This window comes from Neolamprologus multifasciatus, chromosome 7, assembly GCF_963576455.1.
Source record: "Neolamprologus multifasciatus chromosome 7, fNeoMul1.2, whole genome shotgun sequence".
In the NCBI taxonomy this organism is placed as follows: Eukaryota; Metazoa; Chordata; class Actinopteri; order Cichliformes; family Cichlidae; genus Neolamprologus; species Neolamprologus multifasciatus.
In genome coordinates this window covers 15,665,200-15,676,090 of record NC_140445.1, presented here as the reverse complement: position 1 = coordinate 15,676,090, position 10,891 = coordinate 15,665,200, and the positions used below count along the sequence as shown (strand labels likewise).

General features: G+C 39.3%; 1 protein-coding gene across 1 annotated transcript; it reads left to right on the top strand.

Annotated features, from left to right (window-relative positions):
* The first annotated feature begins 601 nt into the window (after positions 1-601).
* LOC146513996 (MOB kinase activator 1B) lies at positions 602-9,639 on the top strand. The gene is made up of 6 exons (XM_085164889.1): positions 602-909; positions 1,945-2,111; positions 5,300-5,393; positions 6,170-6,303; positions 7,286-7,449; positions 7,555-9,639. The coding sequence occupies exons 1-6, from the start codon at positions 896-898 to the stop codon at positions 7,630-7,632; spliced, it is 651 nt and encodes a 216-aa protein (XP_085021015.1). The 5' UTR covers positions 602-895; the 3' UTR covers positions 7,633-9,639.
* Positions 9,640-10,891: the final 1,252 nt, after the last annotated feature.

The following is a 10,891-nucleotide window of genomic DNA, read 5'->3' as shown; positions in this document are numbered from 1 at the left end:
CTTACATATATCTATTTAGTCTTATCATTAAAGACAAAATGAGGTTGCCCTTTGTTCAGAGAAGGTAAAGAGACGCTGTAAGAGGGAAACTATACTGAAAAATCTGGGAAATGCCGAAGCTTTTCCTGGATTTCCATCGGACATGAAGGCAGCACAGATCGTGACACTGGCTATGAAATTTCCATATTTCCATTTTATATTTCAAGAAAACAGCTCCATCTTCAGGCTATATTTTTTATCGAACAAATTCAACAGCATTTACCCTGTAATTTTAACTTAGCTAGCAGCATCAGTTATAATAGGCATTTTTGAATCGCAGTTAAATAAAAAAAACAAAAAAACAAAGACATGTAGCCTAGGCCGTTATAATTATCAGTGAATTAATAATTAGAGAAGAAAACATAAAAAACATAAATACTGAAGCATACGCCAGTTTCGTAAAATATATTACTTTATTTTTCAATATTATATATAGAAAGTAGCCTACATGTTTGCTTAAAATGTTCCTATTCAAAGGAAAGAACAGTAGTTCTGACCCATTTATTCCATTAGATGGCAGCACACAGTAGAACTGCGTCTTCTCTGCCTTCAAGGTTAGATGAAGAAGTGAGTATTGCAGTCAGTGCGCTGCTGCCTCCCAGCGTACAGCAGCTAGTAGATTGGTCTGTCTATAAAATACATCTGTTCCCCCCCTTTTTAAAAACTAGTGGGTAGTTATTTCTGTTAATATTTATATTTTTTCGGATGTTTAACAAGGACCACACGAGCAAGCCCGAGAAGAACCGAGGAAGTGTGAGGCTTTAGAGTTTTTGGCAATCCTTTTGGGCTGCCTTTACTCTGCTTTTATTATCGGTTGTTTTCCAAGAAGGGAATTTTTTCGGCGACCCGAGGAAACATGAGCTTTCTTTTGTGAGTTACAACCTTTCGACACACTCTTATTTTGTCTTGCCATTTAGCTTCGTGTTTGGGAGATGCCAGCTTTGCTGCAACAGCTAGAAAGTTAGCTAGCCGTAGCGTTTCAAGGGCTTAGACTACTTCCTGGACGTACCTCGGACTGCTCTATTTGATTCGCATTATTTTCTGTAGCTTTCACTTTAAAAATTGTAATCAATACTAATCGCATATTCATCAGTACTTTAAGGCTAGTGGTTACAGTTGACCAAAAGAGAAATTTCACCTACTTAGAACAGGTCCACTGACAAATTGCCTCAAGAGAGATGGAGGGTTTTGATTGTGGCTTGGATATTTGCTGGTGTAAACACTTTGATGCCACCGGCTAATCTAACAAGGCACTGCTACCGCTAAACGCAGCAAAGTAACACCACAGTATGTCGTCGATATTTAGTCAGCTATTAAAATGATGTCTGTATGAGGTAAGCTGAGAAACGTCAGACACACCTACTGTGATAGTTTGTAGTTAGATTGAAGAAGATGAGGTCTAGATTTACTATTGTTGTTGTCATCTTTCTTTTTGTGTACTTGATATATATGGGGAGGCTCGAAGGAAATGGCTAATGAAGAACAACAGTATCCTGATAATGGCACATACTTATTTTGAATTACAGAAACACTATAGAAATGCTACAGGATATTTTGGGTCTGATCTTGCCATTAGAGGATGCTCTAATTAAACATTTCTTTTGTGTGTCCAACCCATGCTGTGAGGACTCACAAATTCTTGTTTAATGGGGCAGTGAGATCAATTGAATACAGTACCTCTACAAATAGCCTCATTATACAGAGAGGGGCCACACTGTTCACGCACACCCACTTACATTCTGCTAAACTCAAACCAGCTTGAGCTCCCTTTGACATCTTTTTAAGAAAGTCACAACTTTTTGTTTGAAAGGTCACCTCACATTAGTGTTCGGTGACCTCATGATTTCTTATCATATCTTTCTGCCTTTTTGTTTTGTCTTCCGGTTTTATGTGTGACTCACCCAGTGGAAATCGTTCATCCAAAACATTCAAGCCCAAGAAGAACATCCCAGAGGGTTCTCATCAGTATGAGCTGCTGAAACATGCAGAGGCTACTCTGGGGAGTGGAAACCTGCGCATGGCAGTCATGTTGCCTGAGGGTGAAGACTTAAATGAGTGGGTCGCAGTCAACAGTAAGCACTGAGTTTTATTTATTTTTCTTCTCTCTTGATACGCCCTTTTATTTTAGGTTTAGATTCCTGGCTAAAGGGACTCAGCACACTTCTGAAAAACATTTAATATCTTCAAGTCTTGTTCCTGACTCTTAATTAGTCCAAATCATGAGTCTGTTGCGAACGAACTATCAAGCTGTAAGATCTTGGCATTGCTTCCAAAGACCATGTGCATTCATGCCAGAGCAGCCACCGTGAATGTTAAATAGACTTTATTGTCTGCGCTGTGAGCGCCTTGTTTACTTTCCTCTAAAAGGAGACAAATGGTCAGTGGATGCTTAAGTCCTCATGCGTCACAAAGCCTTCAGGGTTGGAGACGATCACTAGCCCAGCCTTTTAACACGTGATTGTCTGTCAGATGCTTTGTTAAGAAAAAATTTTAGGCGTGCCCAATTTCTAGCTTTGTTAACTGCACCTCTGAATTGCTGCCGCCACCGCTGCTGCACTCCTAATATTTGTGCTCTCCAGATTCACAGAGGGTTAGAAGCAATGTTGGCTAGTATTGCACAAGCTGTTGCAGCTTGCACAATGAGGGAAGTCAGAATAAAAGTGCTGTGAGCAATAACTTCTCCCACCACCAAGCACAAATGACTTTTCACATGATCTGTGTTCACGAGAAGCAGTCCACTTCATGTTTTTAAGATTGTTTTGCCTGTACTGGATAGCAACACAGTCCTGTGGCAGCTGTTCAACCCCAGATGGATGGATGGATGGATGAATGGATGGATAGTGACAGTAGAAGGAGAAATTACTGGCATGCAGTAAAAGGTCTCCAGGTACAATTAAACATGGGGAAATAATCTGACCAGCATCTTAACCAATTGCCTAGCTGGATACCCACCTGTTCCCTTTAGGAACTATTTCATAGTAACTGTTGGAGGTAGTACCCTCTCTTCTCCAGTGTCTTCACTTAGAAATGCGTTATTGTGATCCTTTTGAGACCTTTTCCAAGCATAAGAGGAACAGTGATTAACACAGTGGACAGAAAAGCGCTAATGTTGGTCAAACATTGGCTACAGCAACTCTTAACATTAGCCCTGAAAGTGGAACCATGCATGGAGAAATGAGTTGACAGTGAAGTCGTGTCTTTGAGTCTTTGAGTGGGACGAGGATTGTGCAATGCAGTTTTGCCTCGCCCAAGCATTACATTGAAATCTTTGCTAGGATTTCCCCCTCAAATTGCTGTTGGGTATGCGTGACACAGTGAAGCAATGCGGAGTGAAAATAAAGAGGCTGAAGCAAGATTACAAGAAAATAAAGGACCACAGGAAGAGATAGCGTTTTATCACTCACTGTTACATCATTTTAGGGTTCTTATTAGCTTTATGAATGAAAACAGAAAAAAGGTTTGAGGTTCATCTGTTAGAGCTTAGCATCAGGTATTCCCCAGACTGTTTGGATTTTGGCTCCTGAATTTTCAGTCTATTTTATATCATTAAGATAATTCTGCTTTCTCTCACTGGAATAGGGCTGGATCATACCATATCGTTCACGGTAATACCAGTATAATGTTGGGCAATGATCAGAAAATGAAATATCGTGATAGAATATGGGTAAAATGCGCATGCGCAGTGCCTTGGTTTTCATATGCACATGGCGGAAAAAGCATGGCTGTGACGGAGAATGAGAAGGGCGAAAGTGGATCGTTGAAGGAAACGGATGAACCAGAATTGGTTTGTAAAAATGCTGCGACTTCAGTGGTGTGGAACTGGTTTAGCTTTCGTCCGTTCGATAAACAACAAAGCACTGTTTTTGGTAGAGCATGCTAGCGGGCTGTCGTTATTACCGTGTTTTTTGGAAAATACGGCACACTTAAAATCAATCCTTTGATTTTTCTGAAAATCGACAATGCCCCTTATAATCCCGTGTGCCTTATGTATGAATTCTGGTTGTGTTTACTGACCTCAAAACGATTTTATGTGGTACACGGCGCTCAAAAATCTGCCAAATGTTTTAGTACGACTTCGATAAGCTACAAACCCACACCGCTTGATGGATTGCTGGGGCATGGTCATATCGCCCTGCTCTACACTGGAATATTCATTTCTAGGCTGTAATCACATCAGTATGTTTGGTGGCATAAACAGAAATTTGGACTATTGGCTTTGTACAGCAGCATACAAAAATATTCTATCAACTATGATTGGACAGTTTTTTGTTTTTAAAGGGATCTCAGAGTGAACCTGACAAACCACATGCCATGACAACTGGTCAGTATGGGTTTTTTTTTTTTTGGTTTTTTTTGTTGTTTTTTTTGGTGTGTTTTGTTTTTTCAATAAGATTTTTAAGTTACACTCTCAACTCAAATGCTGCCAGTGCTTAAAATGGATCTCCCCAACTGATGGGAAGCCAAAGTTGGCTGTATGCCCCTGGGAATGAGTTGTAGCACAGTTTGTGCCAGATAACTGGACTGTGCACTGGTCTACAGTTTGGCCTGGGTGGTGAAATAGGGATAGGCTTAGTGCTGTGGGGTAATCTGATGCCAGCAATCGGTTTTGGCAAACACTACAGTTGGTGTCATATAGCAACACTTTTTCATCCCCAGGGTCAGAAACTGCCTTTCTGTTAGCTAATATTGTCCTTGCAGAAATGTCCTCAAGTAACCCTTTTCACTGATGCACTATTGGTGCCCAATTTATAACTTGTCCTGCAAATTTTTCCACCCACAATAATAATAATCATAATCATAATAGTGCCATTACCAAAAAGCTGGAACCATTGTGGGAACAGAAAAATATAGTGCCAAAAGTTAAAAGTAATGAAAGGGAGTAGTACAAGCAGTATACTGCTGAAGGAGGTGTGAAAGTGTCCTTTCGTGTCTGTGCCTTAACACCAAGGAGGAAGTCCCCACACTGTTTGACCATGGTTTGTGTCCAAGTGGGAGTTTTGTGTTCTGTTCTGTTTTCAGTTTTTTGCCTCCCACTTTCACATGCTGGTTAAGTCTAGACTCTGAAAATTATATTTGGGGGTATCAAGTTTGTTTAGCAAGTGTGCACATGTGAGTGGTTGGTTCACTATTATAACTACAGAGTAGAGGTGAAAGGAGGCCTTCTGTAAATCACTAACACAGGAGTGTGCGATGCACCAGAAATGAAAACAAGCTGCCTAAACACCATTTTAATATTTTTCTTTATTTCACATTTTTCCAGCTGTGGACTTCTTCAACCAGATCAACATGCTGTATGGCACCATCACAGATTTTTGCACTGAGGAAAGCTGTCCAGTCATGTCTGCTGGTCCTAAGTAAGTGATTCATAATTCATTCAGTGACTCATAAAACTAGCCCATGGGCTATTCTTCAGTCTTTGTTGTGTGACGAGACTGAGCAGGGTCAGGATTTGGAAAATGCACTTGTCTTCATAATCGTATACACCCTGTGACATAGATCTTTTTGTTTGGGACTCCCGCTGTCACGCTGTGTAGATTTGCAGCAGATGTCTTTTATGTGCTGATAAAAATTTAGATTTAATTCTACAAAGGAAAAAATGCCTATTAGAAAATGTTTGGTGACTAGCATCAACTCTTACTCGTACCAGGACCACTTATATTATCTGCTTATTGAGAAAGACCACTTTGCTACAGTTGATTACATCAGTGTTGAATAAGTCCAGATGGAGACCATAACAGGGTTTTTCCTTGCTCAGAATGGGCCTCTGGCTAGGGACTGCTCGCATAAGCGTGATTAGTGCTTGGAGTTACTGAGCCACACAGGCCAGTTTGATCTCAGCTGGGCCATAGTAATAAAACAATGGCACGATAACATACCTTTCATTTAATATACAGAAGTTTACATTTAAAGATCCACCTATTAACAAACAAAACACATGATTATGTGTGCATTAGATGTGCAGAAATCATTTTTCTCCTGTTTCTGAGAATTTGATAAACATGAATATTCATGATGCTCAATTAAGCTTTTGTTATAACAATTGGGATTATCTTCCTTCTCTTTTGAGTCAGCCAAAAATTCCTCTTGGTATAAATGTGCTCAGTGTGTTTTTCATTGTTATTTCCTGTAGGTATGAGTACCACTGGGCTGATGGAACCAACATCAAGAAGCCCATCAAATGCTCTGCTCCCAAGTATATTGATTACCTCATGACTTGGGTGCAAGACCAGCTCGATGATGAGACGCTTTTCCCTTCAAAGATCGGTATGATTCACTTTGTAGTTTCTACCAGCCTTCACCTCCAAAGAAAAGTTATCGTTTTAATGCACATGTCGTATATCAAACAATAAGGTGTGTGGAGATTCAGAATACATGCACAGTTTTTTTTATCACCAGAGAAATCCAGCTCCCACGCAAAATGAATGCATGCACGTAATAGAAATGATGAACTTAGCAGAAATGTGAACTTTTCAAGTTTTCCTTATTTAAATGTAGCAGTGCATTTGTCTTTTTTAATTTTATGTAATAACCTAACACATTTAGAGATCTTCCTGGATGACAGTGTACAGGATTGTTAAGTGGTAGTATTTGCATACCTACACAGTTATCAGCCTCATAACTAGTTGTGGCGTGTGCAGTCTAAGGTGGAGTTTTATTGCGATTGAATGGCAGCCAGCATAAACTGCAGTCCGATAGACCCAGTACATATCAGTAGAAGTGGTGAGTGTGCTGCCCCGGAGGTACACAATTCACTCCATTGCCTATGATCTGTTGTTCACTTGGCCAGAAATAACCTCAAAGCCTGCCAGCATCTTCAAGGTTCCTTGGAGGTGTGTGTTGTGACGAAGTACCCATTGCACACATGTTAAAATCAATTCGGGGCTCAATAAGCGTGCATTCATTTGTTCAGCATCTGAAGCTTTAATTTACTCGTCCTGTTGTCTATATTGACTTGTACGGTAGGTGGCTCTCTGTAGAAGCCTCTGTGCTCTGCAGCAGTTTAGTTTAGTGTTGAAACTAAAACTTTGTTTCCTGCAGATGAATCCTCGGCACAGTGAACATGAGGTGTTGCTGTGTTGCTTTCATGACTCTTTGTGCTTCCCTAAGATCATGCTGTGGCCTGCCTGTGCAGACTGCAGCATTTTCACAGGCAGACTGTAATGTAGCTGCATGTCGAGCTCTTTGGTGTTTTTTTTTTTTTTTTTTTTTTTTTAAACACCATCCTTCTCTTTCTTTTGTTTCCAAGGCGTGCCCTTTAAGCGTAATTTTATGTCTGTGGCGAAGACCATTCTGAAGCGTCTGTTCAGGGTCTACGCCCACATCTACCACCAGCACTTTGACTCCGTCATGCAGCTGCAAGAGGAGGCCCACCTCAACACATCATTCAAACACTTCATCTTTTTTGTTCAGGTAAAGAATCCCTGATATCTGACTAATGCGGCACGTTGCTAACAAGGGCTGTAACGTGTCGAGTCATGGGGTAATGCTTGCTCTTTTTTCTTTTGTCTTTCACAGGAGTTCAACCTCATTGACAGGAAAGAGCTGGTCCCACTACAGGAGCTGATTGAAAAACTGACAACCAAGGATAGATAAACAGCCATGTAATCCTTATTTTATTGCTCTTCTAGTTTTTGCACAGATACCCACCCACCCCACCCTGGCTATATGTATGCAGTATGTACTATTTCCATTTGGGGAAATGTTTTTAATAAGGCCAGGAAGAAGGAAGGGTGTTGTTAGGTTAAAGGCACCAGGACTAATGCTATCAGGGATTAAGTTAATTGAGCAAACCACAGATTAACATTAGCTGTATGGGGAAAAAAAAGAAATTACCCTTATATTCTATCATGGCTTACTTTAAGATAAGATAGATATATGTTTATTAATTTTCTACCTGACTGCACAGATGTTTTGTTTTTGTCCCACTTGAATTTAAGATAACATACTATTAGGTTCCAGCTCCATCACAGAAGAGTAGCGATTAAGCAAAGATGCTGTATCATAGGGTGGTGTTATAAATGACTGAATATTATTGGTTTATTTTAACATAGAAGGATCTTGATTTGATTTGATCTAGGTTTTCTACTGTCCACATCTGTAATATCATAACATCAGTCACAAAAGAATCCTAAGTGCCTAGGATGGCTCATAATTGCCCTAGTATATCAAAGGCCATATAACACTGATGTGATTGATTCATTCAATTTTCCTCACCACGTCCCTTTTAAGTTTATGTGCTTCTTACACCCCCACCCCTATTTTTTTTTTCCTATGTGTCCTGTAACCTGGCTCAGAATTATTTCTTTATTTCTTCTGCTCCTCGTCGACTTTATTTAGTTATAAAGTCTCTTGGCCAAGTTTTATAATGTGCAGGCTATGATACATGAATGTGTTTTGAAGGACATAGAAGTGAAGCTAGAATAATGTTATGCTGTAGCAGGGACTAAGAAATGACGAATCTTGTAGCATGGTCTAGTAACATGTCCCTGTGTACTAGTTTTCCCCCTTCAAAAACTTTGAAATAGTAACAGGTTTTAGAAGAACTTTGAAGGGATGGAAAACCCAAAATTGTAGGGAAATAGATGTAGAAATCTGTGTTTAGACTCCACTGTTTGAGACATGCTAGCATTATGAATTGGATACAGCAGAATCCCTTGTTATCATACTAGCTGTAAAGCACTTTGAACAGTGTTTCTGATCTCTATTTTTTGAATGTTTTCTTCCTTCGATGCCCCACCCCCACATGGATTGGCTGTGCTTTGGGAGGAGCTGTACCATGTGACTGACCATAGTTTATTTCATTTAACTCCCTCTTAAATCAGCTGAAAGGCACAAGTGAGACTTCTTATTGCTTTCTCTCTTGACTGGTTTGTTGTTGTGGTGATTCGAAGAGGAGATTCATGTACCTTTCTCCAATCGCAAAGTGTAGTTTTTGACTATGCAATAATTGACACGACACTAAAAGGGGATGCCAGTTGGCTCATTCATACTTTATATCCAATATTGAGATTTCTTTATAGGTCTTCTGTTCGGGTGAAGGATGCATACAGAAGTGCTTCTCTGTCAGGTTAAGTTAAAAAAAAACAACAACAAAACAAACAAACAAAAAAAAAAACCAACGGTGACATGAATATTTTATATCTGAAATTTGTCAGAGGTATAACACTTATAAACGCACACGTGTAAATACTGAGAGTTAGACACGTCTTGGAAGTTTCAGTAAGCATGGAGTGATAGTTTTTGGTTAAACGAGTGCATTTATACCTTTTAGAGGCTGCTTCCTTCTCCCTTTCTTTGGATATTAAAATCTTGTTTGTTTTGATTGTTCAGTATCTTCTCATTTCCAACTTACTTAGCTTATTATGATGAATGTTACTGCTCACCAGATATCTGAAAATGTAATAGAATATCGGTCATCCTGCAAGCATCTCATCCTTATGAAATGCCCGTAACATAGCCTGTTGCCTACGGTTTTTCCTCCTCGACTGAAGTAATTGGTGAATTGTCTGTAAATAAAGGCTTGGTAGGGGTTTTCAATGCTACTGAATTGATTTATGCTGTTTATAAGGCAAATAAAGGTGGGCTTGACTCTTTGAAAAACGTGTATGTTCATTATGTACTGTGAGCTCAGCGCTACTGGTGATCAGAGTAAAGCATTTAATAAAGTACTGTACTCAAGTACAGTTGTAACCTTTTCTTTTTTTCACTGCTTTTTGCTGGTGTGTGCGTGCGTGCGTGCGTGTGCCTTTTTCCTCTTTTTTTTTTTTTTTTTTTTTCCTCTCCTTTTCTTTTTCCATCCACATTTGTATTTGACCACCATCTTGAGTTGCATTCGGGGAAAATCGACTTTAAAAAAAAAAAAAATAACCCAACTATTATCAAAATGAAACTTTCCCGGTTAGGTATTTTGAGTTTCTGAAATTTTTAAATCGCATTGCTTTTCACTCATGGCACCATTATTGCACAATAGCAATAATAGTATTGCAGTAAAATGTACTGCAATTTATCACTTCCTTTGTCAATATGTGTTTTATCTATTTAGCTCAGTAGTACAATTATGAAACAGGAAAGAATCAAGGTGCTGCAATGGCCCAGTCAAAGTCCAGACCTCAACCTGACTGCGATGCTGTTGAGAGGCGTTAAGAGAACTGTGAATAAATGTAAATAAATGTCTAGAAATCTCGCTGAACGGAAGCAAGGTCGTAAAGAAGAGTGGGCCAAAATTCCTCCACAACAACATGAGCAAATGATAAAGTCATAAAGAAAACGACTGCTTCAAGTTATTGCTGCTAAGAGTGGTTATACAAGGTGTGTAACATGGAATAACTGCATTTAAACTATAGTACAATGTTCTCAATGAAAGAAGACATCTAATAAAACTTAAATAGCCCCAAGTCTCTAAATTGACCTGCACTGCTCACATAAATGCTGTGCGATGCTGCAAATTTTGTTATCAATCTCATGCAAAGTACATAGAGGGACAGTCTTGCCGTCTATAAAGGCAGTTTATGTAGGGGGAAGCAATGTGTCATGATTTAATAAAATAGATGTGGCAATCAACACGAAAGGGTTCAGACAATTTTCATAACGTGTTTGATGGGTTTTTTCACTGCCAAAAGAATTTTAAAAAAAATGTAATACAGTTCAATGGGCTAAATATTGAACTTAGAGCACAGAAACAAACCATCAGTCCAATACCAGCGTTGTTATCGATATTATTGGTATTTGGATCGATCCGCTGAATGACTTATTCATGGACTGGTTCCACCCACTTCTACCTCACATTGCGTCTTTGATGCAGTTCAGAGAAATGTTTTGAACCTTTTTACTAAAAACATGCAGGTATTTTTTA